Source organism: Euprymna scolopes, chromosome 38 (assembly GCF_053919585.1).
Source record: "Euprymna scolopes isolate OS-2025 chromosome 38, ASM5391958v1, whole genome shotgun sequence".
In the NCBI taxonomy this organism is placed as follows: domain Eukaryota; kingdom Metazoa; phylum Mollusca; class Cephalopoda; order Sepiida; family Sepiolidae; genus Euprymna; species Euprymna scolopes.
Genome location: NC_136519.1, coordinates 10,435,599 through 10,463,182, shown reverse-complemented (window position 1 = coordinate 10,463,182; position 27,584 = coordinate 10,435,599). Strand labels below are relative to the sequence as shown.

The 27,584-nt window shown below is 36.5% G+C and overlaps 1 protein-coding gene across 2 annotated transcripts in view; it reads right to left on the bottom strand.

The window, feature by feature from the left end:
• LOC145263072 (cilia- and flagella-associated protein 221-like) overlaps positions 1 to 27,584 on the bottom strand; it is a 521,858-nt gene that overhangs the window by 398,643 nt on the left and 95,631 nt on the right. For both annotated transcript variants that reach the window (XM_080119938.1, XM_080119937.1), the window contains exon 6: positions 22,325 to 22,481. In XM_080119938.1, coding sequence (XP_079976064.1) covers positions 22,325 to 22,481 — 157 coding nt within the window. The remainder of the gene's footprint in view (positions 1 to 22,324; positions 22,482 to 27,584) is intronic.

The following is a 27,584-nucleotide window of genomic DNA, read 5'->3' as shown; positions in this document are numbered from 1 at the left end:
AAACTTTTGTTTAAAAAAAAAATGTCGAGCCGGATTTTTATTTATTTCTATTCCTGTTTTATTTGTTTGTTTGTCCAATTGCAACGGAACAGTTAAGTTACATCTCTCTCTCTCTCTCTCTCTCTCTCTCTCTGCGTGGTTTGTACTTAGGTTATAAGAAACAACATAGGTATAACAGGATACCTCGTCGGTTTAATCTCATTGAAAGATTGGATGAGACTTCTTGGGTTAAGTGATCTAGAACAGTTGAGGCAGCAGGGTCAGTTGACAAGGGATAGCCAAGGAAAACATGAGAGGAATTGATAAGAGTTAGTTGAGAGAAATAAGGATCAAGACCTGACCAAAGATAGTGATGGGTTAGTTTGGAAGCTGTTCAACATGTGCCATCAGATAAAACTGGCATTAAATCGATGATTGTGGTAGCATCGATGATGATGACTTTTTAAAAACATGTGTGCCACCACTTATCAAGGCCCAGAGGCCACTCGAGAATAATAATAATTCTGACCCCCAAGATCGCCATGAGCATGGAATATGTGCCTACATTAAAGATGGCTTTCCGTGTGGTAGGGATATCTCCAGTGAAGACCCTAATTTACCTTATATGTGCTTCCTGGTTGCACTTGCTTACACCACTGCATTTATATTTGCCCTCTATCGCCCCCACAACAGCGGAGTTGCTCTCTTTAAGAGCATATCTGAGAAAATTGACCACATCCTGTCCGCTCACCCGTCAGCTAACATCCACATTTGTAGTGACTTCAATGTCCACAATGTGGGATGGCTGACCCACTCTAACAACACAGATGATGAGGGGAGGTTCTGTCATGATTTTGCCATTGCCTATGACGTGTGCCCGATACTCCCAGCCAGTACGCTAGCCTTCTAGACCTTTTCTCACAAATTCCCCTGAGCTATGTTCATGTTCCGTTCTGTCTCCTCTAGGATCTTCCGACCACTCAGTTGTATCAGTTAAGATAAAAACGAAATGCAATAAGTCCTCAGACGTACCTCTCCACCATACTGTATATCGATACTCTACGGCTGACTGGGATAGCTTCCATACATTTATATCTGATCTACCCCTGCATTCCATGTTTAAAAAGGATGTGTCCTCCATATTATCAGACCTGACTGAATGGCTAATTGTAGGCATAGACCGATTCATACCATCCAAAAAATTCCAACAAAAACCTAACAGCCAGCCATGGTTCTCCCCAGAATGTGGTGCTGCCATCGCACACAGAAATAACTTTTTCCCTAGCTACCAACGTAATAGATGTACTGAGACTAAAGCTGCTTTCAGGACTGCCAGCAACCACTGTAAAAGAGTAATAAAACATGCAAGAGAGCTATATGCTCAGTCTGTTAAATCCAAAGTAGCTGAGCAGCGGCTTGGTTCTCACCAGTTTTGGCAAATAGCAAACAGGATCCTAAATAGAAGCGGGCGTTCTATCCCAACCATCATCAATGGATCTGAAGTCATCTCATCAGCATCAGACAAGGCCAAACTATTTGCCAAGAACTTTGCAGCTAATTCTACCCTATGTGACGAAGGCCATCAACTCCCTGTATTTCCTCCTATAATGAACAACACACTCTGCAATGTACAAATATTTATGCATGAGGTAGCCAAGCCAATCAAGAACCTTGATTCCAGTAAAGCAACTGGCCCTGACGGCATTTCAATTATAGTGCTGAAAAATCTTCAGCCAGAAGTTGCTCCCATACTTACAAAACTGTTTAAGCATTGCTTTAAAGAGAAGTGCTTCCCAACACCCTGGAAAACCTCATCAGTATGTCCTGTACTTAAGAATTCAGGTGATAAGTCGTCTCCCTCTCAGTACAGACCAATAGGTCTTCTGTGTGTCATGAGTAAGTTGCTGGAATCCATATTAAATAGAGTAGTAGTCAACCACCTCAGCAGAAATAACCTTCTTAGTGACATGCAATATGGTTTCCATTCTGCCAGATCTACAGCAGATGTGATAACGGTTATATCTCATAGGATTAGTGAATCTCTTAACAAAGACTTCCTCTGTAGGGCAATTGCTCTTGACATATCAAAGGCCTTCGATAAGGTATGGCATAAGGGCCTACTTCACAAGATCTCAAGCTACAGTATAACTGGAAATGTTTTCTCAATCATTAAATCATTTCTCTTTGATAGGCTCATAAGAGTAGTTGTTGACTGGCAGAAATCAGAGGCCCGAAGTATTAATGCTGGAGTTCCTCAGGGGTCAATCCTGGGCCCAACTCTCTTCCTGATCTACATCAATGATCTCCCAAAACACATACTTAAATCATTCGTTGACATCTATGCTGATCACTCGACAATATATAACAACACATCAAAGGCCGTAAATGACAAAGTTCTCTCTGATTCTTTCTCCTCTGATCTTGAGCGTGTGGTACAGTGGGGGAAGAGGTAGCTGGTTACTTTTAATGCATCCAAAACCAAGCTCCTATCTTTACATCATCAACGCTCTGATCCCCATCTGGCATCAATTGAAATGGGTGGCTCTCGTCTAGGGGAAGCTCCATGTTTTGATAAGCTTCTGGGTTTGACCTTTACTCCTAACCTAAAATGGAATATGTACATCAAGTCAGTTGCCAAGGTCGCCAGAAAAATGGTAGGATCCTTCTACCGCTCCAGAAGATATCTCATCCCTGATGCAATTCTCTATCTATATAAAAGCCAAGTACGTCCAAGGATAGAGTACTGCTGCCACATCTGGGCAGGAGCTGCTAAAAACAGCCTATCCCTCCTTGACAGAGTACAAAATAGACTTCGTGGCCTAGTGGGTGATGTCCTTTTCTCTTCCCTGCAACCTCTCTCCCACAGAAGAGACGTTGCGAGCCTATCCTTGTTTTATTATTCCCATGGCAAGTGCTCGTCTGAGCTCCAATCTCTGGTGCCCCCCTCGCCAATTTTTCATGAAAAACACCCGTCTAGCTGAAACCACTGTCAAAAATTTTCCCCAGTGTTTATCTGTGCCAAAACCAAAATGTAGATTCCATGAAGAAAGCTTCTTTCTTAGAAGTGCACGCCTGTGGAACTTTCTTCCTTTTGCCTGTTTCCCACCTGACTACAACTTGGATGTCTTCAAGTCCAACATAAACAAATTTCTGATAAACCGCCCCCTTAAGTAAGACACTTTATCAATTCTCCAATACTAACGTTCTGTACACACAATAACCCTTATCCCCGAGTGGATTCCAGGCCTTGATAAGTGGTGACTACCTTGTAAAAATAAAAAAATAGTTAAAGAGTGTTAGGAAGATGAGACAACACTGTGATAATCAGTAATGGTGGAAGTTGGTTAGGGTTTAATTATGTAAGAATATGGCTCAACAAGAACTTGCTTATATTAGACTTAAAAACGACCCTGCTATAGTCAGATGGAAAGCAGCCTCACGGTCTTGCGTCCCACAGACGGACAGTTCTAGGAAAAAACTTTGCTCATGGAATTTTTGTTTAGTTTTAGGCACAGATAGAAAGTGAGAGAAATTGTTGATAGTTGTTGTAGCTAGACGAGTACTTGCTGTGAATGTTTAACAGGGGAAGGGTCATAGGATGATGATGATGATGATGATGATGATGGCGGCGGCGGCACACAATTGTGTTCTCCAAACTTTTGGTAAGGATCCATGTTTCAGGGTTGTATAAGAAGATGCTTTCACTGTATGATTTCAAGATTCCAGATTGCATAATGATTGCGGTGGACTACCTGTGTTACCTACGAATGAACTGATTCATTCACAATGAATACCGGAAAACAAAGCCATAAGACGGGAGTCGATATCCAGTGGACCAACCAAAGTTGTTTGTCGGCTGGACGAACAACTTTCACATTTGTATGTTCTTTTCAATACTCTATTCCCGTATTCTGTTTTACTTGTGACCCCTTGCACTAGTCGCATAAGTTATCTCCCTTTATCATGGAACTATTCAATGGTGTCACTCGAGAGATAAGAGTATTCTCCTTTTTTTTAAAAAACCTACTACGGCGTATGGCCATGTAAAATACAGCTAATAAAATCTCTTAATTCCTGACTTCAGCCTCTTCTTCAATAAATCAAATATTGTCTAGCTTCATTTTTTTATGATTACTGTTTAAAATATTGTGAATATTCTAAAAACTGTTCTGAATTTATATATTACTATTACTATCAAGGATTGCTGTCCAAAAGAGGAGGTAATGCCTAAGAGGGTGGCATAATGACATACGAACATGTATTATGCTGCCAACTCAAATAGCAAGTAATGTAGGTAAGAATGGTTTTATGACAACACAACAGATTTTTTTTTTTGTTTTTTTTTTTACTCATGTTCACCCCTAACAAGGTATATCGCCACTTAGACGTAAGGGGCTACTATTTGGGACCATGTTTAGGAAAGATTAACAAGATGTTGGTTTAAATTACATTTAAACTTCTGCATATCAGTACAGTCAGGGAAACGGGTAGCAGGAAGGGAATTCTAAAGTCTAGCTGTTTGAGTGAAGAAACTATTAGAAAGCTTTCTGGCATTTAGGGATCTCAACAGTGAAGGGATGTAGTTTTGTTGCAGAGGGTGATAATCCTGATGTTGATTTTAGCAAAAATCTGTTATTCGAATATCTCTTGACGTGTTCTCCCTGTCTCTCAACAACAACAGCAAAATTCCACCCTCTGAACTTCTTTTCATACACTTTCTATTTTGACACATTTGCATATCTCACGTGACCTCTTCTGTGGCTGTCATGTATATTTTGATGCTCTATCCATCGCCATGTTTCTTTTTCACTTCCCTCTTGGTAAGTCTGCTTTTCATGGATCTCTGGATTTCTTTTCCTTTTCTATAGCTCTAACACCACCACGTTATCACTTTCCCTACCCGGATGAGGAAGCTAATCGGTGCTTCTATAGTATAAGTCACAATTGAAAATTGCATTTCAAGTAAAAAAACAAAAACAGTTTCATATACTTAAGTATCATGTGTAAGTATGGAGGTGCCTTCAATAAGTTTCCAGACTTTTTTTTTTTTTTTTTTTTTTGTACAAGCATTTAAAATTATTATAACCTTTTGAAAATTCACTATGTTATTGCTATACGCCTTATGAGATGACTGACCAATTTTTATGATTTCAGATTCAAATGAACAGCTTCAGCAGAAATTGGAACACATCCTACTAAAGCCTGATTGTCACAGCTGGTGAATTTCAAAAATGCAATCTGAACGTGAGGACACTTTAGAAGAACGATATGCAATAAAATTCTGTTTGAAACTTGGAAAATGCTACAAAAGCGTATGGAATGCTTCAGACTGCTTTTGGACCACCTTGCATAAATCAAGCATTAGTTTTTGAGGGGTATAAGAGATTCAAGGAAAGCAGGGAGTATGTGAGGGATGATGAGGTGTGGGAGGAGTAAGGAAATCAGAACACCAGATTTGATTGGCCAAATAAAGAATTTCATGAATAAGGACTGCCATATGTCTATAGAGACAATAAGTGCACAGTTTGATGTCAGTGTGGGAACTGTACACACAATTATTCACAAGGAAATGAAGATGCGGAAGATTTGTGTGAATGCACGAGTCCACAATTCCACCGTTGCCACAAAGTATTTAACCAATATAAACATAAAGACAGTTCCTTGCCCTCTTATAGTCCCTGTGATTTTGGTTATTCCCTAAGCCCAAGGAAAACTTTAGAGGCTGTCCTTATTGGGAAGATGGAAGAGGCTGTGACAAGGATCATTAACACGCTCACACAAGAAGACTTCCATGAGGCCTTCCAGAAGTTGTTGAAATAGTAAAACAAGTGCACTGCAGCCGGAGGAGATTACTTTGAAGAAGACTAGAGCTTATGTGTGTACTATTAATAAAAGTGTCTATACGAAAAAGTCTAGAAACTTATTGAAGGCACCTCATAAGTATCCTCACCAAAACTTTTAAAAAAAAAATAAATAAATAAAAGATTAATAAGTAAAAATCAATTTTATCGTAAATTGTAGTTTTATCATGTCAGCATTTTTGAGATAAGGGTTAATGATTTGTATTCGTTGGATTATTCAGACTACTATTCTCACCTTGCATGTTATTCACACACCGCTCCAGTCAATGTAACTTCAAACCTTCTTTAGGTGTATTTTGTTGAACTCGAGAATTTTTTTTTTTTTTTTTTTTACACAGGCATCACCACATTATCAAGGCCAAGAGGCCACTCAAGGATAAGGGTTAAAGAGTGTACAGTAGAAATTGGACAATATAGTAATCATTAGTAATGAAAATTCGGTAAATTTGATAACTTATATGGAACGACTCAAGAACCTATTTACGTTAGACTTGAAGACAACCATATTGTAGTCAGCCGGAAAGCAGGAAAACGGAAGACAATTCCACAGGCGTGCAGTTCTAAGAAAGAAGCTTTGTTCATGGAATCTACGTTTAGGTACAAATAAAGAGTGGGGGGAATTATTGATAGTGTTTTCAGCTAGACGAGTGTTTCTTGTGAAAGTTAAGCGATCTTTCTGTCAAACAAGAATTTGCACAGATTCGTGGCATAGTGGATAAAATACTTGGTAAAATTCAGTTCGCCGACACTCAAAATACGATTGTTAATTACTTAGGATTTCTACTCCATGGCTGATGGAACGCGTGCTATCCTCGTGGATTAAATAAAGGGCTCCATTCGAAATTCTGCACAGATTCTCTAGTTTGACAGAAAGACTCTCAGAGTTCAACATGATACACCTGAAGAAGGTCGGAGGTTACATCAACCAAAATGTTGTGCGACTTACACTGAAGATGATAACAGTAGTTCGAATAATCCAAATAATGCGGTTTTATTGTATTATGTACAGATTATTCTGAAACAGGGGAGGTAATTTAGTCATTTTGACAACCGGTACTTCTACTTCTATCAATAACACATGAAAAAAGTATAAGACCGGTTTTTATCTTCTCTTCTCTATATAAATAAAATGAACTCATTTTTTCCCCCGTCTGATTTTGACATTAATAGGATTAAAAATCAAGATATTTCATGCAAATATAATATGCACAAACGGCAGAACAATATCTGAGGTGTGTTATAGGCTTATTATTTCTCAAATTCCTCGATAATCTTAGATTTCTATACTTTTTCTGCTGAGAAGTCACGGCCAAAATCGGTTAAGATCAATGGAAGTGGTAAAATATTTTCTCTCTAATAAATTCCTCCTCCCCCTGCCACCACTTAACACCGTTTGGGGATCGTTCACAAGGAACAGTTGAGAAGAGAACACCGGTTTGGCTTCGTAGTTCTTTCATGTGAAGTTATTTAAAATCACTAAACTAAGCTGCAGTGCTCTGTGGCGTAGTGATTAGCGTGCTGGACAATTCACATTATATTTTCACGTTCGCGCCGACCTACCGTAGTCGTTTTTTTTTTTTTTTTTCCTAAACAACTGGAATGGACTTTTCTTGGTGGCCGAACTGTTAACGTTACAGATGTTTTTTTTTTGTTTTTTGTTTTTTTCACACTTTATTTTCCTACTTTTACTCATGACTCCGGGTTTGATCCTTCCTACTTACCTACCATAACATTTTTTAAAACTCCTCCCCCCCCCGTCCCGGAAACAAACACTCGGGCAACGCCGGGTACCCCCGCTAGTTTTTAATAAAAAGTTCTTGTACACTGTTATAAAACCACAAAAACACAATAAGATTTAACGAGTTTTACTAGTTTCTTCCAAAAGGGGAACATTCTAGGGAATATCAAATTGACAATCAGTACACATTCACATGTGTATTCTGCTCAAGTAATATTTTAAATAACGTTAGTTTTTTTGCCGTTTTTTGCAGGGAGATATTACAGTCTCCTTATATACTGTGGTTAATATTTCCAACTGGTTACCCACCTGAAACTGACCAGGCACGACATTGCTTAACTTCAGTGATCAAACTAGGACTGGTGTGTTAGTATGTTTCTACTGTATATTTACTGTGAAGCATGATCTACAAGAATCATTATAATATTACACTGTTTATGTTTTATTATCTCAGCATACTGGCAGCCATTCTTGCATTGTGAGAGTTCTTGTAAGAGTTTGATTAAATTAAGGCACAACAAATATATGACAAGGTACGACAACTGCTCTTGCTGATTTTATATACGAGTGATATTTAGGTATACCAAATTCCTCCTGATTTTTTTTTTTTTTTTTGCTAAACATCATTGAAAAAAGAAACAAGTTTTTTTTTTAGATGGGGGGTATATTTTTAAAAAATAATCAAACAAAAATAAAACATCCTTTTTAAAAACATGTGTTTACTTTTTAAAATTGTAAATGTTTTCATTTTTTTTTCTTGCAAATATTTGTGCTTTTTTTATATTAAATGTTTGCCAAAAAAGTTACAATGAAAAGTGAAATATATCAACAACTTATTTAATTCCTACAAATTTTGGCAAATCAGTCTTAAAAAAAAAAAAAAAAAAAAAAAAAAAAAAAAAAAAAAAAAAAAAAAAAGTATTCCAGTCCATCTAAATTAAAATCTGTTGCTTCTTGTTATTCTTGGCATAAGCATCCTAGGTTGCTCGAATGACGTGCCTAAATATTACACGAATCAAGAATCAACGGGAACAGTTATTGTGCTTTGTTATACATTTGAGAGGTAAGCTTCCCAAATTTCAGGACACCATGGAGCCCCTGAGCAGGGCAAAGGTTTTTCATGGAGCACTAACAAGATAATTTCTAAAATAAATATGAAAAACATTAATTTCAAATTTTAACACTAACTAATGATGTTTACAGCCATTTTTTGTTTTTGACTAATCAAAAATTGCATTTTTTGTTAATTTATTTTCTTTTTCATAAACCATCCTGAAACTCTTTAAACATGTACTTATGTATCATATCTTTTTCCAGTAAAAAAGATGAATAATTAAATGTCTGCAGCCATTTGATTTTTCCATATAAAGCATTTAGTTCTTAAAGAAACGGCTTCTGGAATCCCTCATCCCCAGGACTCCATAGAACCCATTTTGGGAAACCCTAGTTTAGTGGTTAATGACACAAACTAACGACCTGAATGCTCCAAATCCGACTCCAGTTCATTCCACAAAAATCATTTTTACTTAAGATATTGGCAACATTTGTTGTGTGTTAATTTGTCATACATCTGGGAAGTTTATTCTAACATTCACCTCAGCCAAATATATTTTCCAACCGCATCGTTGCAGTAACTTGCTTATCCTCTGGCAACGACGAAGCAATTTGTCTTGCATGATTAATGCATTAACGTATTAACGTTTTCTTCAAAACCTGGGATTTTCACAAGACGAGGGCAGAATATCAATATTATTCTGATCCGCAGTTAAATTGATTTCAATTATTAGAATCGTCATCTCCCTTGAAGGATAATCATGTGCTGGATTGACTATTCTCCTCTTCACCTTCACGTGTCTGCGACGGACAGACAATGTAGTGATACATCACTGTAAAGTGTGAAAATATGTCCTTCCAGATCGTTGCTAAGATACATACAAAAGGGAAGTGGCTGCCCTCATGTCCTCTCTATACATAGCTATCAAAGGAGATCATCCCTGGTTACTTACTGTTCCGGGGGGGGGGGGATTACTCAGATTACTTTTTTACCGATACAATCACTATATTTTTGGTCCTCCGACAAAAGGGGGTGAACCTGTAAATTCGTTCGTCCGTTCGTCTGTCCGCACTTCTCAATAACTACGCCTTGGAATTTTGAAATTTTGCACAAACATTAAACATGATATGAATAAAAAAGTAACAGAACGGATTTTCCAGGAAAACTCTGGTTACCACCACCCCCCACCCCGTAGGAGTGCTTTTCGGGTTAAAATGGCTAAAATTGACACTTGTGCTTTTTAAAAAAAATTGATGCCTTAGATTTTTATAAAACTTTCTGAAAAGTTGTAACTGATTTGGATATAATTTTGTTTGTCTATACTTTGCAATAACTCTTGAGTGTGCCCCAGGGGCTCTTTTAAGGCTAATAAAAGCACTCCATTTTGGGGACTATTTTACTATATTTGTCCAAAATTTTCTGTATATGTCTATTTAGCAGTTTTGCATGGTGCTGAACTCAAATTTAAATATGTTAAGGCCTTGGGGACTTTTGGTGGGTGGGCAAAATATGAACTTAGTCATCTCTTTTTTTACACGGTGCAGAACTCAAATTTACATATGTTAAAACCTAAAACTGCCCCGTTTGTTCATTTTCACCAGGATTTGAAGTCATCTAGGGACTTTTGGGGCTAAATGGGTGGGGTCAGTGCTGAACTTAGTCATTTTTTTTATGCCTCGTTCACTGTGCACTCACGGGGGACCATGTATGCTTCGCTCGTTTTTTTTTTTTTTGTATCAAGTATAGCGATAGGTTGGATTTACATCAAGTATGTTCAAATTCTTGAAGCAAGAGATCAGTCTGCTATGTAGCCGGGACTATATAACGAGTGTATATATGTGTTGTGAAGGAACATAACTGGCTATACACCGGTTACAAACTGTATATATATATTGGACTGTTGGGCAGACAGCGGCAGACAAGCAGTCGCAGTAAGACGGATAGTCTTACGTGTTGATTATCAGACTTTCTTCCCCATACTTGTTACTATGTACTTCTATTTACCTTAGGCGAGCAGCCTTACGTTTCTGTATTATAAATAAACCCCATTACACATACCACTCGGTGTAACTCACGTTTGTCTTTATTTCCTAAGTATTTAGGAATATAACAATGGCGACGAAAGGATGTTCTTTCTCTTAACAGAGATAAATTACCGTACCAAGGACTGTGTACAATGCAAGGATTTTTTGTTTTACGAAAAAAACAAACTACACAAGGATTTTTGACCATGTGCGTCAATGAATTTAAAAATTTTTCCTACCTAAAGTAGCGAAAAGTACGGATTTTTCTTCGTAAAGAACTCACAAGAAATTATAGAAACATGTTCAAGGTAAAGTGGAATTTATATTTATTTTGACAAGTAAAAAAAAAAAAAAAAAAAAAAAAAAATGGTCGCAAGTTGAATTCGAAACTACACTAAAGGATTACGAGTTTCGAAAGAAAAAATATAAATACAACGACTATTGTACCATTTTATGCCACGTGGGAACGGCAGCCATATATTTTTTTTTTTTGGAAAATTAATTGTTTGTTATTGCCTTTATATAAATAATTGGAACTATTTGTCGTGGGAAGTAAGAAATATTTTGTGTATGAACTTACGTTGTTGAAAAAAAAAAAAAAAAAGAATTATTTTACAAAGCCTGTTGAATTACTATGGATGAACTTTGTTGAAACGTGTTGTGTCTGCATATTGCTACTAATTTACGATATACGTAAATTTACGATTTTTCTTTGGAATTATTGTGTAGAATTCGAAAAGACATTTTTGTACTAGAAGCTAACATGGAACAATTAGCAGAGTTAACTAAGGCTCTAGCCCTTAGCATCCAGGAACAGACAAAAATGACTCAACAATTTTTAGCGCAACAACAACAGCTACAGCAACAGCTGCAACAACAAGAAAGAACACAAAAAACTTTAGAGGCACAACAAGAACAAACAAACATACTACAACGACAAATGTCGACACAGCAAAAGAATTTAGAAAAGCTAATTCTAACGTCGACCGGGAAGAAGACTAATTTTTCTGCCGAGGGTATTTCAAATTCACTAACGGAATTTCGTTACTCCCCGGATACTGGTGTTACTTTCCCTGCATACTACAGAAGATACGAAACAATTTTTACGAAAAGATGTTTAGACTGGACCGATGAGGAAAAAGTTACCCTGCTACTACAAAAACTGGGTACTGATGAAAACACCAAGTATGCAAATCTAATTCTACCAAAAAAACCGGAGGAGGTTTCGTTCGAGGAAACAATTAGTACCTTGTCGAAAATATTTGATAAAAGGGATAGCCTATTTCACTCTAGATACAAATGTTTGAACATTCAGAAGGCAGAAGCTGAAGACTATCTAGAATATGCTTGCACTGTGAACTGTTTATGCGAATCATTTAAATTGAATGAAATTTCCGCAGACCAATTTAAATGTTTAATCTTTGTACAAGGTCTCACAGCACCAAGGGACAAAGATATACGTTCACGGATCCTAACAATTATGGAGGCGGATCCTAACATAACATTGCAAAAAGTCACTGAAGAGTGTCAACGTCTGATTAACATAAAGAAAGACAACACTCGCATTGAAGAGAAAAATATTTTTAAGGTGCAGCAAGTAAAAAGGCAAGGGACCACAAGAAAGTCCAGGTTCCAAGAACACAGGATCCTTAAAGGATACAAAGACCCAAAGCTAAAGTGTAAATGTTGTGGTAGTTTAAGACACAACAATAAGACCTGCTGGTTTAGGAACAAAATATGTTATGAATGTGGTCTCAGAGGTCACAAGGGAACATACTGTGCCCAGAAGAAAAGACAAGGGACCGATAATGTAAATACGCTTCGCATGAATAAAGAAAAAAGCTGCGAAAGACGGAAATATGTTGATGTTCGGATAAATGGACATCTGGTTACATTGCTTCTGGATAGCGGTGCAGATATTAGTATTATAAATGAAGATATATGGAAAAGGATAGGTCGACCTGAATTAACGAAAACCAGAAAGACGGCGAGAAGTGTGTGCGGCAAAAGATTAGAGTTCAAGGGAGAATTAAAATGCAAAGTGACATTCGCTAACCAGACTCATAAATCCAAAGTGTACGTCGTACCAGGAAAGAATACATGCCTGTTTGGGGTAGATTGGATTGTCCTGTTTAATTTATGGGAGAAACCCATAAATTCGTTTTGTAACGTTTTAACTGCAGAAAAAGCAAACCAAAGGGAAGACTTCCTGAAGGATTTGAAAACTGAATTTCCCAATGTTTTTGCCGAAGGACTAGGACTCTGTATTAAGACAGAGGCAAAATTTGAATTAAAGAAAAATGCCACTCCAGTATTCAAACCTAAAAGGAATGTGCCTTTTTCAGCGATGGACGCAATCGAAAAAGAGTTGGATAGACTTCAACAACTGGAAGTCATTGAAAAAGTTAACCACACAGATTGGGCAAGTCCAACCGTGTATGTAAAGAAAAAAAAATAACAGAATAAGGGTCTGTGGAGATTTTTCAACGGGTTTAAATGACTGTCTATTGGACCATAATTATCCCCTTCCGTCCGCAGAAGATCTGTTCTCTAAGCTTAACGGAGGAAAAATTTTTTCTAAGATAGACCTCTCAGATGCTTACTTGCAAATTAAGATCAGCGATGAATGCTCCAAATACTTAGGCATAAATACTCATAAGGGCATTTTTAAGCTAAAGAGGCTTCCTTTTGGATTAAAGGTTGCTCCTGCTATTTTCCAGCAAATTATGGACACGATGCTGGCAGGGTTGGAATTTTCAATGGCCTACCTTGACGATATCCTAATTAAAAGTGAAAATTTGCAAGATCATAAGAAGCATGTAAAAGAAGTATTCAAAAGAATACAGGAATTTGGTTTTAAATTGAGCCCAGAAAAATGCGATTTTTTTATGAAAAAAATTAAATATCTAGGTCAAATAATCGACAAAGAGGGTCGAAGACCGGATCCACAAAGGACTGAAGCAATTGAAAAGATGCCTGCTCCAGATTCAGTGACAAAATTAAAATCGTTTTTGGGATTAGTTCAATACTATGCAATTTACATCCCTAACATACATAATTTAAGAGCTCCTCTTAACGAGTTACTGAAAAAGGGTGTTAAATGGAACTGGAATAAGGAATGTGAATCTGCTTTCCAAAATATCAAAAGATGTCTACTGTCAGACTTAGCATTGGCACATTTCAATCCAGAAAAGGAACTAATACTAGCAACGGACGCCAGTGATTACGGTGTTGGCGCTGTATTACTTCACAAGTATGAGGATGGTAGGACAAAAGCTATCGCCCATGCTTCAAGAACGTTGGTTGCAGCGGAGAAAAATTACAGCCAAATTGAAAAAGAGGCGCTGTCGATAATATTTGGAATTACAAAGTACAATCGATTTCTCCATGGACGATCTTTTATTTTGCAAACCGACCATAAACCCCTACTTACCATATTTGGATCAAAGAAAGGCATTCCCACACATACTGCGAATCGATTACAGCGATGGGCTGTAACCCTCTTAAACTATCAGTTTAAGATGGAACATGTATCCTCAAAAAAGTTAGGACACGCAGATGCATTATCACGGTTGATCCCTAAAAGAAGCGAAAGTTTCGAAGAAACGGTAATTGCTGCGCTTAAAGACGAAAGTGAATGTACAAGTTCAATGTGTAATATGATACGTGAACTTCCGGTAACTTTCGAAAAAATAAAAAAAGAGGCAGTAAATGACATTTTCATTAAGAAAATGAAAAATCAATTGGGATGGATAAAAAAAAATAAAAAGGTAGATCAAACAACGCCTTTTTCCATCTGTGAAGATGTGCTCATGTATGGTGAGAGGATCGTAATTCCACTAACGTTACAGAGGAAAATTCTGAAGGAATTTCATACAGGTCATCCGGGCATTTCGAGAATGAAATCCCTTATGAGAGGATATGTGTACTGGCCTGGTATGGACAAGGAAGTTGAAAAATGTGTCAAGACATGCAGAGGATGTCAATTAGCAGCTCGAGATCCTCCAGTAAAAACGACGCCATGGCCAAAGACGGACCTACCCTGGTCACGTCTGCATATTGATTATGCGGGACCTATAAATGGTTATTTTTACTTGATTATTGTAGATTCTTTTTCAAAATGGCCAGAAATATTTAAGTTTAGACATCCAACAGCAAAAAACACTGTGAGTGCGATTAATGAAATTTTTAGCCGTTTTGGAGTGCCAAAAACCTTAGTGAGCGATAATGGAACAGCATTTACTGCTCATGAATTCAAAGAATTCTGTGACTCACTAAATATTCTACATATGACAACACCTGTGTACCATCCGCGATCGAATGGGTTGGCCGAAAAATTTGTAGATACGTTTAAAAGGGCACTTAAGAAAAATCTTACTACGGACACAGACGAACAATGTATTCAAACATTTTTAGCAATTTACAGGGTGACACCAAATCCTAATAATAATGTCAATTTTTCCCCGGCTGAGCTAATGTTTGCAAGAAAGATAAGATCTGTCTTCGATAGGCTGCTACCAGAGAAAAAGAAAGTTTTCAAAAAAGAAAACCTTAATACCAAGTGCTTCTCCCCAGGTGAAAATGTATATTTCAAAAATTTTCAAAATGGACGAAATCAGTGGGTTGAAGGTATTATCAAAAAAAGGATTGGGAGCATGGTCTATACCATCCAAGGATTAAGTTTTGTCTGCAAAAGACACAGAAATCAAATACGTCCCAGACTGTCTCCAAATGTGGAAGAGACACCAATGGAAACATTGTGCGATATTTTTGATATACCAAAACCAGCGTGTGTACCGCAAACAATGAATATTTCGCCTGAACCGACCATACGGGCTGGACAGAAACCTTTACCCCGGGTAATGCTGACCAGAAGGAAAAGCGCAAGAAAGAGAAAAGTTACCAGGAGATTAAGCCCTGACCCTAAAAGGAAGAGGTATTTAAGCTAAAATCAGGAAGATTTCAGCTTCAGGGGGAGGTGTTGTGAAGGAACATAACTGGCTATACACCGGTTACAAACTGTATATATATATTGGACTGTTGGGCAGACAGCGGCAGACAAGCAGTCGCAGTAAGACGGATAGTCTTACGTGTTGATTATCAGACTTTCTTCCCCATACTTGTTACTATGTACTTCTATTTACCTTAGGCGAGCAGCCTTACGTTTCTGTATTATAAATAAACCCCATTACACATACCACTCGGTGTAACTCACGTTTGTCTTTATTTCCTAAGTATTTAGGAATATAACAATATGAGAGTTGTCTATGAGTTTCTTGAAACTTTTCTGAAGTCATTTTCACTTTTATTTATTGTTGATTGAATTGACTTCTGTTCAAGCATGCGGTGAAAAAAAAAAAAAAAATTAGTCTAACCAACATGCAATAGAACATTACAACACAGATTAATGTTGATTAGCCGGTTTTACTGAAGTACTTGCTAAATATTTTTTCGAGGTTAATCTAATCTTTTTTTCCACTGCATGTGAAAATATGATTAAATAGTGTGGAATCAATAAATAAAAGTGAAAATTACTTCCATCTGTTTTGTTAATGCCCTGATCCCCCTCCCATCTGGTTTCAATTGAAATGACTCCCGTCTTTGGGGAAAAAAAAACATGTACAAGCTTCTGGGATTGACCTTTATTCCCAGTGTGAAACGAAACACATGCATCAAATCCATTGCCAAGATTGTTGGGAAAATGGTTAAATGATTCTATCGCTCTTGTAGATATCTTACTGCTGATGTAATTCTGTACCTGTATAAGAGCCAAATACGTCCTCGGATGAAGTATTGTTACAGGAGCTGTTTGCAGCTGCTCGGAGCACTTATCCTGCCTTGACAGAGTTCAAAACTGGCTTTGAAACCTGTGGGTGATGCTTTTTTTTTTTTCTTCTCTGGAGCCTCTTTCCAACGAAAGAGACGTTGCGAGCATGTTTCTGCTCTATTATTTTCATAGCAAGTGCTCGTCTGAGCTTCAATGTATGGTCTCACCTTGCCAAACATTCACAAAAAAAAAAAAAAAAAAAAAAACTCGTTTATTTACAACCACTATTAATAATTTCCCCCACTATCTATGCCTAGATCTAAACACAACTTCCATAAAAAGCTTCTTTCTTAGAATTGCCCGCCTGTGGAACTGTTCCGCTTTTCAGCTGGTTACAATATGGTCGTCTTCAAGTTCAATATATACAATTTTTTGTTGAGCCGTCCTCTTATTTTATCAAATTATGCCTAATTTCCACTAATAACAATTACTACGTTGTCTCAGTGACCCCTGTACAATCATTAGCCCTTATCCTCAAGTTGCTTTCGGGCCTTGATAAGTGGTAACTCCTTTGTAGGAAAAAAAAGGAGTAGCGGCCTGCAAAATGAGGCCATGCTATAGCCAGATAGAATTGGATAGTGGTGTATCAAATTATTGATGAATAAATATTAGTGCCTATAAACCGACATTGTTTACGATGAACAATGTTTTGCTTGAGCTGGATTGAAACGATGACATATCGACATGTTATTTTTAGAGGATAACAAATACTTGTATATGAGGGGACTTCAAACGACGAGAGGAAACAATGTTCCATTGATGAGATAAGACAAATGTTCTTTGGTGAAGAAGAGGAGTACATGTAATTGTAGTGGAGTCGGGAAAGTTGAAAGTAGGAAAACACGACGACTGGTGAGAATACGAAGAACATTTATATCCAGAACAGGGTTAGTGATACAGGAAGATTAGTAAGTCCGTGGGGAGTCGTTTCTGTACGACATCCGGATAGCTCTTATTGAGCGGTCTATACTTGCTGCTTATATGGCTAATGGATAAGTCCATTTTAGTGATTATAAGGGTGTCTATCTCCCCACAACACCCCCCGCTTTTTTGTTCCGGGGGGTGGGGAACGTTAATATTTCTTCCTTTTTGGATCGATAAGGGGTTCAGTAACCTTTTTCTTCCTTGTCGATCGGCGCTGTTCTAAGTTTGCTTGGGGAGGCTCGATATCGAACATATAACGTATCGCTAGCTTCTTCCTCGACTTGAGGTGTTTCTTTGCCATCGTTATGACGACGTCTAATTTGATTTAGGTGTCTCTTGTGAGTGGTGGTAGGGCCTAGAACGATGTATGTTGTATTTCCAATTCTTTTGTCAATTGTTCCCAAAACGATGTACTGTTTCCGTATGCTTTAAAGAAAACTTTTTCTCCTGGGTTATACGTTTTTGTGGGAACGGTAGTGGCCCTACCTGAATTTGTTTGTTTTGGCAGTAGTTTTTTGAATACTGGTTGTATTTTTCGTGCAAACATGGTCTCTGCAGGAGACGTTGCTTCAGGGATATTCGGGTTCGGTGTGATCCTGTAAGAACTGTTGTAAGGCCTTATCTTAAGGTGTTTCCGAAGCTTTCTTTTTGACATACATGGTAGGAGCTGCCCCTTGACTGAATTCCACTTTTGATAAGATGTCGGTCTTGACTAGTCTGTCAAGTTCCTCATTAATTTTCTCTAGCGAAGCGAATGGTACGTTCCTTTTTTTCCTAAAAACTGGTTCTGCATTTCAGTTCAAATTTGGCTGTTGCTTTCCTACATTTACCCAAGCCTGCTGAAAAATTTCAGGAAAAAGCTTTTAGATCCACTTTAAGTTCTTGTTTTTCTGTAGAAAATGATTCTACTTTTTGGTAAAAGGTGTTGATCGGTATATCCCGCATATTAAATTCCTGAAGCCAATTTGTCCCAAACAAATTTTCTGTGTTCTTGAGCACAAATAATTTAAGTTTTTTCGTTGTACCATTAAAAGTGACATTTGTAATTAGTTCTCCTTCAAAATTTATTTTTTCTCCAGTTACCGTTTTTTGCTGACTTGCCAGTTTTATGCATAGTCGGTCTATTTAAATTTCTCCAGGTCTGTAAATTTATTAGCGATAAGTCCGACCCTTAGTCTAAATGTAATTTAACGTCCTTGTTTAAAATTCTAACTAAGACGTATTTTCGACTGTTATTTTCGTCTTATTCATTCGTCTGTTGAACCCGAATTTTACTTTTCTGCCATTTGCAGTGTGAGCTTTTGTGTCCTAGTTTTTTTTTTTTTTGCAATTAAAACTTTCTTTGGTACGAAAAAGGCAATCCTTTGACCAATGCAAGTTTCAGCAGCGAAAACAAGGGGTTGAAGGCTTCTGGTTACCTTGTGTTTCGTGCTTAAGTGGAAGATAGCGTCTAGTTTCCGTTTTGTTTTTTGGAGAGTACCCCTTAGTTCTTCTCTGTATGTTCTTTATGTGTGCAATACCAGCTTCGATGTTATTGGAGTCCTTGATACTAATGATTCTTTGGTAATCTTCCGCCAGCTTTTGTACAGTTAAGCCTGGCTCATTTTCCAGTTTTGACAAAACTCTTCGACGGATCTCAGTCTCTTGTCGAAGTTAACCCCTGGACGAATATGAGGCACTTGAAATCATCGGCACTCAATTCTGAATCGTCACAGCGTTTGTTAACAATCGAGGCGAAAGTCAAGTAGTCCACATCGTCTTTTTTCGTAAGGTTCAAGCATGTCCACCATCCATGGAACAGCGACGATTTCGAACTAAATAGTTCAGTTAGTCGTTTAATGGTTTCCGTAAACGTCAGATCGCTAGTCTTTTGTGGCAAGATATAGTCAACGAATTTGTCGTGTTCCATAGCCCATAATTTGCTGAGTAACAAACGGACTTTTTTTTTTTTTTTTTTTTTTTTTTTTTTTTTTGTCTGCCCAATTTCCACAGTCGATATTGTACAGATCTTCATACCGTCTGAAATACGTTTCAAATGTTTAATTTTCTTCAGGACAGTAGGTGAAATTATTTATTGTACTTAGTACCGCACTCTGGGAAGACGCTGTATCGCTCTCTGTAGCTTGATTCTTATTCATTAAAACCTAGAGTAGTGCTTCAGTTCTCTCTTTCTGTTTGCAATGCAAAAAGTCTCATCAGCTCTCTTTTTCATTTAAATCATTCTTTCTTCTGTTGTAGTCTATCGTCAGTTCTTTGCTGGTCCATTTGAAATTCAATTAGACGGGTTATCGTCTTTCACATTTCCATTGGGTCTCTTTATTTTCTCAAAGAGTTTTTTTTTTAATTCTTTTAAGGGTATTTGTAACTTAAACGGAAGTCACAGCAAGGGGAAACTTATAATTTATGGACTAGTATACTCTTCAGTAGCTGTAGCAGAAGTGCAAAAATTATGGATTCATTTATTTTCTCGTTGACACGTGTTCGTTTTGTCTCTGATATGCCAATAGTTCAGAAATGGGGACAGATTTGTTTTACCGTAGAGAAAAATAGTACAATATACTACATACACCATGCAAAATACAATACAAAATATACGATATAACACATGCAATGTAAAATATACAAGTGGACTTGTGTTCAGCAAAGTTACGGTTTTAAAAAAATTGTTCCGGGTTCCAGCTTTCAATAATATATATCGTTATGCGAGCAGTATTTTCCTCACTCCGCTGGTGAGAAAAAGTTTAACCAAACGAAAAGAGTCTTTATTTTAAAGTGCTTTAAAAAAATTGACAGGTGAAAAAAATAGGTATCATTTCCTTTCAGTGTGCGTGCATGCCATTGCAAAAAAAAAAAAAAAAAAAAAAAAAAAAAAAAAAAAAAAAGGGGGGGGTGGACGAGAAAAAGAAGTCATCAAAACAAAAAATGGCTTCCCAGCCCGTAAAAAGAATATTTGCCTTTTTCCTCTCTCGGTATAGATCAAACAAACAACTTATCGGTCAAATAACCACTTTGTCATAAAACAAGAATTCATTTCCCGAAATTTCCGTAACAGAAAAAAAAAATCTTCAACATAAAGTCCATATGTAATTTGCATAATAAACAATTGCGTCGACCCGTTCTACAGCAAATTAAATCAAGATTGCTTTTTCTTCTTATTTTAGCAAGCATGAAAAAAAAAAAAAAAAAAAAATTCTACTTACAATTTCTTTGAGTAGATAAATGTAAGTATAGACTTTTCTTTTTTATGTTGCAATTTTTCGTCGTTGAACTTTTGAAATTTTGTGTTGTAACTTAGAGAGTTTGCAATTGACTATTTTGTACAGCTGAAGTTTTTGCGCGTGAGTTCTTTTTAAAAAGAATTTTTTTTTTGTTGTTTTTTTTTTTTACATCATTGTCGCCATTGTAGTGGAGTCGGGAAAGGTGAAAGTAGGAAAACACGACGACTGGTGAGAATATGAAGAACATTTATATCCAGAAGAGGATTAGTGATTTTTTTTTTTTTTTTTTACAGTGATCACCACTTATCAAGGCCCGGAAGCCACTCAGGGATAAGAGTTATTGCAAGTACATTACGTTAGTGTGGAGATTTGATGAAATGTTTACTTAAGGGGGCGGTTCATTAGGAATTTGTTAACATCGGACTTGAACACGTCCGAGTTGTAGTCCGGTGGGAAGCAGGCAGACGGATCAGAGTTCCACAGGCGTGCAGTTCTAAGAAAGAAGCTTTGTTCATGGAATCCGCGTTTTGATTTAGGCACAGATATAGAGTGGGGGAAATATTTCACAGTGGATTCAGCTAGACGGGTGTTTTACGTGAAAGATTGGCGAGGGGGTACCAGAGATTGGATTTCAGACGAGCACCTGCCATGGAAATAACGATAAAACACGGCAGATTAGTAAGTCCGTGGGGAGTCGTCTCTGTACGACATCCGGATAGTTCTCATTGAGCGGTCTATACTTGCTGCTTATATGGCTAATGGATGAGTCCATCTTAGTGATTATAAGGGGGTGTATGTCCCCACAACAGTAATAACAACAGTCTATATAATAGACAGAGTCTGTGAACATTTAAGAGTTTGATAAACATTTAATATAACAGTAACAAGCGGGACAAATTCATAAACTTGTTTCTTCAAAAGATGACACGACACAAAGTTATATTTCATATAACATTTATTCACACATCGTGTCAATATTTTAGAAATTACGCCGTTTTTACTTCACATTTTGGGTCTTGACTTTCATGGTGTCTTCTCCCTGACTTCTTGACTCGGTGTCTCGGTGTCTCTCTCTCTCTCTCTCTCTCTCTCTCTCTCTCTCTCTCTCTCTCTCTCTGATTCCCAACTCTTGATTAACTGATACGTGTCTTTTTCAAGCTCTCTTCTAAGACCCACATTATCTTAAGCAACCTCTACGTCATACTCTAGAAGTCAGACCTATTTTTAATTTATTGTTTGTGTTAATTATTAAAACCTGTTTGTTTTTATTTATCTAAAATTCCTTCTTGTTACTGTTTATAGAATCTAGTCAAGTTAAATTCCTAAAACATCATTTAACCATATTTGTCTTTGAATTGCATTTTTCTCTTTAAAACAAATCTAATTCCACTACGATAATAATAATAATAATAATAATAATAATAATAATAATAATAATCTTGCTCAGGCAACTCGGCGATAACATGGAGTGTTAATATGCAACGAGATTATATATATATATATATATATATATATATATATATATATATATATATATATATATATATATATAGATAGATAGATGTGCGGTAGATAAAAATAGTTAAAAATAGATATAGATAGATAGATTAAAAAAATAGATATATGGTAGATAAAAATAGTTAAAGATAGATAGAAAGATAGATGTACATCAAAAAGCAACAAGAATATGTTACTCTACTTTTGTAGTCCTGGTGTAGATGATCCACAAATCGTGCAGACGATCGGCTTTGAATTGAACTGAGAAACTCTCAACTTCAGCTGAATACAAGAAGTCTGGAACTCTGATGGCGAGAAAGTCACTGTGATTCCCACACTTCCATTTGCCGGAACAATTCCTGAAGAATTTAAAACGAAGACAACGTAAGTGTATATCTAGACATGTTAGACATTTTCACTTTTAACACAACCATCTTTAACAGAGTGCGGACACAATGCGACAGCAGCAACAGCCAACGTATGCAATTATCGAGCCGTGTGTGAGATGACGTCACAGCAAGGAAAAAGAAAAGAAACATTATAAAAAGAAATTGTTTGCAGACCGATGATCACGTGAGAGAGAGAGAGCCAGAGAGAGACGTTTTACACACGTTGGTTGAAAACAACAGGAAAAGCACGTGTTCAACACAACAGAGTTTTGTTAAACAAAATTCTTTATATCTTCGAATATTTATTCATGGAGTTTGGTTTGGTTGTTTCGTTTTACGGCATATCAACACATCTTCAAATATTTATTCATGATGTTTAGTTTTGGTGTTTTGTGGACAAAAATAGTTGCTTTTCCGTTTTGCAGAACATGATTCAGTTTTGCTACAAAAAAAAACAATAACATCAATGTTTGGTGCATTTTAGTCAGGAAGCCGATATTTTCAGACAACCTGATCTGTCAGCACCAGCAGATATATAAAGACTGAGATAGATAGAAGAACTTTGACACCTTTTAGAAAGGAACAAAATGTCATATTTTGACAAATAATTGATGTATTCTCTGTAATGATATCGATAGATTAATCTGCTAAATTAGCCCAAGTATAAGAGAGAGCATATAAAAAAAAAACTCTCGTTAAGAAAAAACCGACTTGAAGCTTGACTAGTTGCTAATCTTTTACAAGCAAATGCAAGCGATTATACTGCTTGACGCCCGAATTTCTTCCTAGGACAATAACCGCTCCAAGCAAGGTCCATGTAATCTGTCCAGGGTGTCAGAAAACTTATCAAGAACCTAGATTTCAGCAAGGCAACTGACCATGACAGAATTCCAATCATAATGCTTAAGAAGTTAGAACCGGAACTAGCTCCTATTTTTACAAAGCTGTTAAATCGCTGCTTGAAGAGAAATGCTTTCTATCACTTTTATAAACTTTATCACTCTGCCCGCTATTCAAAAATACTGGAGAGCGGTCTTCTGCATCTCAGTATAGACCAATCAATTTCCTGTGCGCCATCTGTTTGAATCTGTTTGAAACAATTAGTCTGCCTAACACGAATAAGTTTTTAAGAGAGAACGTATATAAAAAAAATCTCACCAAGAATAGCTAAGTCGAGAAAGCTTGATTAGCCACTAACCAGTGGAAATCTTGCACTTCCTAACAATGGCACCACTGATAGGATTTCAATTTTGTTAATACTTGCCTGCAATTTTTTGCTTCAAGTTCAAAACCAAAAAAGATAACAAGGAAACAGGAGGAGAAAATGAAATAACGGATTTAATTTTTAACTACATCTATATGCAATAATGACACTCTTCAATTTTGGATGCCCTGACTTTCGGAAAAACAAACCGAGCATGCAGGCTACCCTTCCATGAGTGAATAAGTTTGGAAAGAGAATTTCGAGAGTGGCCAAGATATAGAAGAGGACTGCAGTGTCAAGGAGGGTGAATGCTGTAAAGGTGAAACATACCTTGTGCCATGCATGTTATGCAAAGAGACTTTGTTTTCCTTTTAATTTTATAACAACTTTACAAATTTTTTCTCATTTTTTTTGCAACACACAACAGAGAAAGTGAGAAACATGTTTAATAAAGGTGTTGCACAGAAATTTAATAATTCAAACAATGAACGTTAGACATAGTTCTGTTAATGTGTACAATGCGCATCTTAACATAATTCCCTTACAAAATATACATTCAAACTTAATTTTTAAACAACTATTAAAATATTAAACGAGGATACATTTTTTTTGTTCATTTACAACTTAATATATATATGTAATATGTGTCTATAAAAAAGGTATTTTTTGTTAAGTAAAATTTCTACAAAGCAAAAAGAGAAAGTAGAAAGCTTTTAGTAAATTGTGTAAAAAATAAAAGTAAAAAAAGTCAATTTTAATTCATGCGCGCCTTAAAATATTCATGTAAAAGATTATTTGTAAAAAATACAAAGAAAATATTTTCGAAAAAGTGTTTATTTTAGTTTTTTATTTCAGTAAAAGTGTAAACGGTTTTCACACATTAGTATGTTAAAAGTTTTAATACAAACAAAACAGATGCAGTTTAACGTCTTGCTCAGGAAATTTTTATTTTATTTTTTGATATGTATCTGGGCTTGTGAAATGTTATTTAAAGTAAAATTCCGTCAAAACGTTTCAATTTTATTTTTGTCGCTGGTTTGAAAATATATTGGCGATATGTTGTTCTTATGCTATGTAATTAACAATAATGGATTTTTTTTTTACTTCATTTCTTATGAAATGGTATTTTATATCTATATGCTTAGATCTTTGGTGAATTTTTTTTTTTACATGGAGGTCACCACTTATCAAGGCCCGGAAGCCACTAGGGGATAAAAGTTATTGCGTGTACAGTAATCAATGGGATAGTATCATAGTAATTGTTAGTATTGGAGATTTGATAAACTGTCCTACTTAAGGGAGCGATTCATCAGGAATTTGTTTATGTTGGACTTGAAGACATCCAAGTTGTAGTTAGGTGGGAAACAGGCAAACGGAAGAGAGTTTTAAGAAAGAAGCTTTGTTCATGGAATCTACGTTTGGATTTAGGCACAGATAAAGTGTGAGGAAAATTACTGACAGTGGTTTTAGCTAGACGGGTGTTTTCGTGAAAGATTGGCGAGGGAGGCACCAGAAATTGGAGCTCGAACGAGCACTTGAAATGGAAATAACGATAAAACAAAGACAGGCTCGGAACGTTTCTTCTGTGGGAGAGAGGCTGCAGGGAAGAGAAAAGGGCATTCCCCACTAAGCCACGAAGTCTATTTTGTACTCTGTCAAGGCAGGATAGGCTGTTTTAGCAGCTCCTGCCCAGATGTGGCAGCAGTACTCCATCTTTGGACGTACTTGGCTTTTATACAGATAGAGAATTGCATCAGTAGTGAGATATCTTCTGGAGCTTGAACTACGATAATGCAAGAAGCGCTCTATATCGGTCGCAAATGGTATCAATAAAAATACAGACACATAATCTGAAATAATTGACAATAAACTATACCGAGATATAATAGAATTTGGTTGGTTGGTTATTTTTGTTTTACGGCATATCAACCCTTTTCGGGTTATTTAATGCCGAATTCAAAGATTTTGAAGAAAATTTTTTAATAGAATATATTTGTTTTCAAATCAGTTTCTATTTAACTCATAGTTGGGACCCTAACAGGTACTACCACGCCGGGTCAGAGTGGACCTGGGAGCAATGGTAATTAAAGGGTGGCTCCACACTCCCCAAAGCCCGCAAGCTGGGGCCTCACCACTGGATATAGTTTAAGGTCATATCCACGACCGAGATATAATAGGAATTACTGTGTTCTACGCCAAGACTTTTCTGGCTTGAATATCACAGTAAAGTAGTACTGGAGTTTTATTTAATTTTGGTTCTAAATCATTAGAATAGCTTTTAGGTATAGCGCTTCTTGTGTAGAATGTGTATGCACTATAAATTTCGTCTCACATATAGAGAAAGATACGAGCTACTGCTTTTTAGATTTCCATGAAATACTAGGCTCATTTTTGACACTCTTAAACAATATCCAGTTATACTTTTTAGATCTTCTGTTTCCTCAATATGAAAATGAAACCCCTCTAATTTTTAGGACTTGGTGAGATTCTAAATACTAAATGCTGTTTCTTAATCTCTTTTTAATAAGTTGTCGGTCTTGATAATTTTTGTGACAGTTTTGTTACTGTGTAACAAATGTCAGGTTTCGTTGCAGTCGTAAAATATATAAGGCTTCCTATTATATCTCGGTATAGTTTATTGTCAATTATTTCAGATTATGTGTCTGTATTTTTACTGATATGATTTGCGACCGATGTAGAGCGCTTCTTGTATTATCGTATTCCAAACTTTAATAGAATTTTATCAATGTACATCGAGTGATTCATTTTAATTTTTTTTTTTTCATGAGTAAATTGCTTAAAATAAATATGTAAAGAGTTACAGAGATAAAATGAGTGAGAAAGAAAGAGAGGGGTGTTCATTTGTATTCAATAAAAAAAAATTTTTTTAAGTAATATTTGCAAATTAAAATGGATAATCAATAAAAGATAGAACCTGTATAAAACTCATTAAGAATAGTTAAATAGCCCGACCAGATATTAACCAATGCTAATCTTTCAATTCACAACAATTTTCAAAATTTAAAGTGCATCTCTTATGAAACCTTTTGCTGAATATAGATCCCTCGAAGGATCTGCTCTGAGCTTCCACTACGACCTATCAGCAAGACCTGGATCTGAAACTGTGATGACCGTGCAGAGAGACTGAGGGAAAAGCGGCCGCAACTGTCATGTGCCCACTGTAAGGCAATAGTGGCCACACATGGGCGCGGACCTGGGATGGTTGGATTTTGAAAGAGAGTTATGATTACGCAAAGTAGGATTTATTGTCAGTTCTGAATAACGGAATAAGATTAATGTAATTTTTACGCAAAGTCAGTTCATTTATGGAATCCATGTTGTCTACATCTGTTTTAAATAGGTGTCGGCTTATCTCTTGCTGATAGAAGTGAAGAGAATAAAGAAGAACTACTGCTGCTAATAGTAAGAGGGAACGTCTTCTTTCGTGTGGGTTAAAAGAAGAAAAGGAAGAAAATAATCTAGCTCCCTGTATGCATACTGAGAGCTGGCATTCTGTGTGTTCTTTCAACTCTAAATAATTTACGTGACTAAAATAGGAATTTATTAACCAAACACATATTTCAGGAACATGCGAATTTCATAGTGTCTTTAAAGAGACATTTGAACACTAGTTTGAAATGCAAGTAGAGGTATGTAGTAAGCTTTGAAAATATATATGGCAATTAAGCTACACAGAATTTTCCACGTTTTACTCTCATGAGGATTCGTCAGGCTATTGCATGGAATTGATGTTGCTTCATGGTTTTATACAATCCCAGATACGATGGGGATATATAAAAACAAGAAGCAACATCGATTCCATGCAATAGTCTGACGAATTCTCAAGAGGGTAAAACATGGAAATTTCT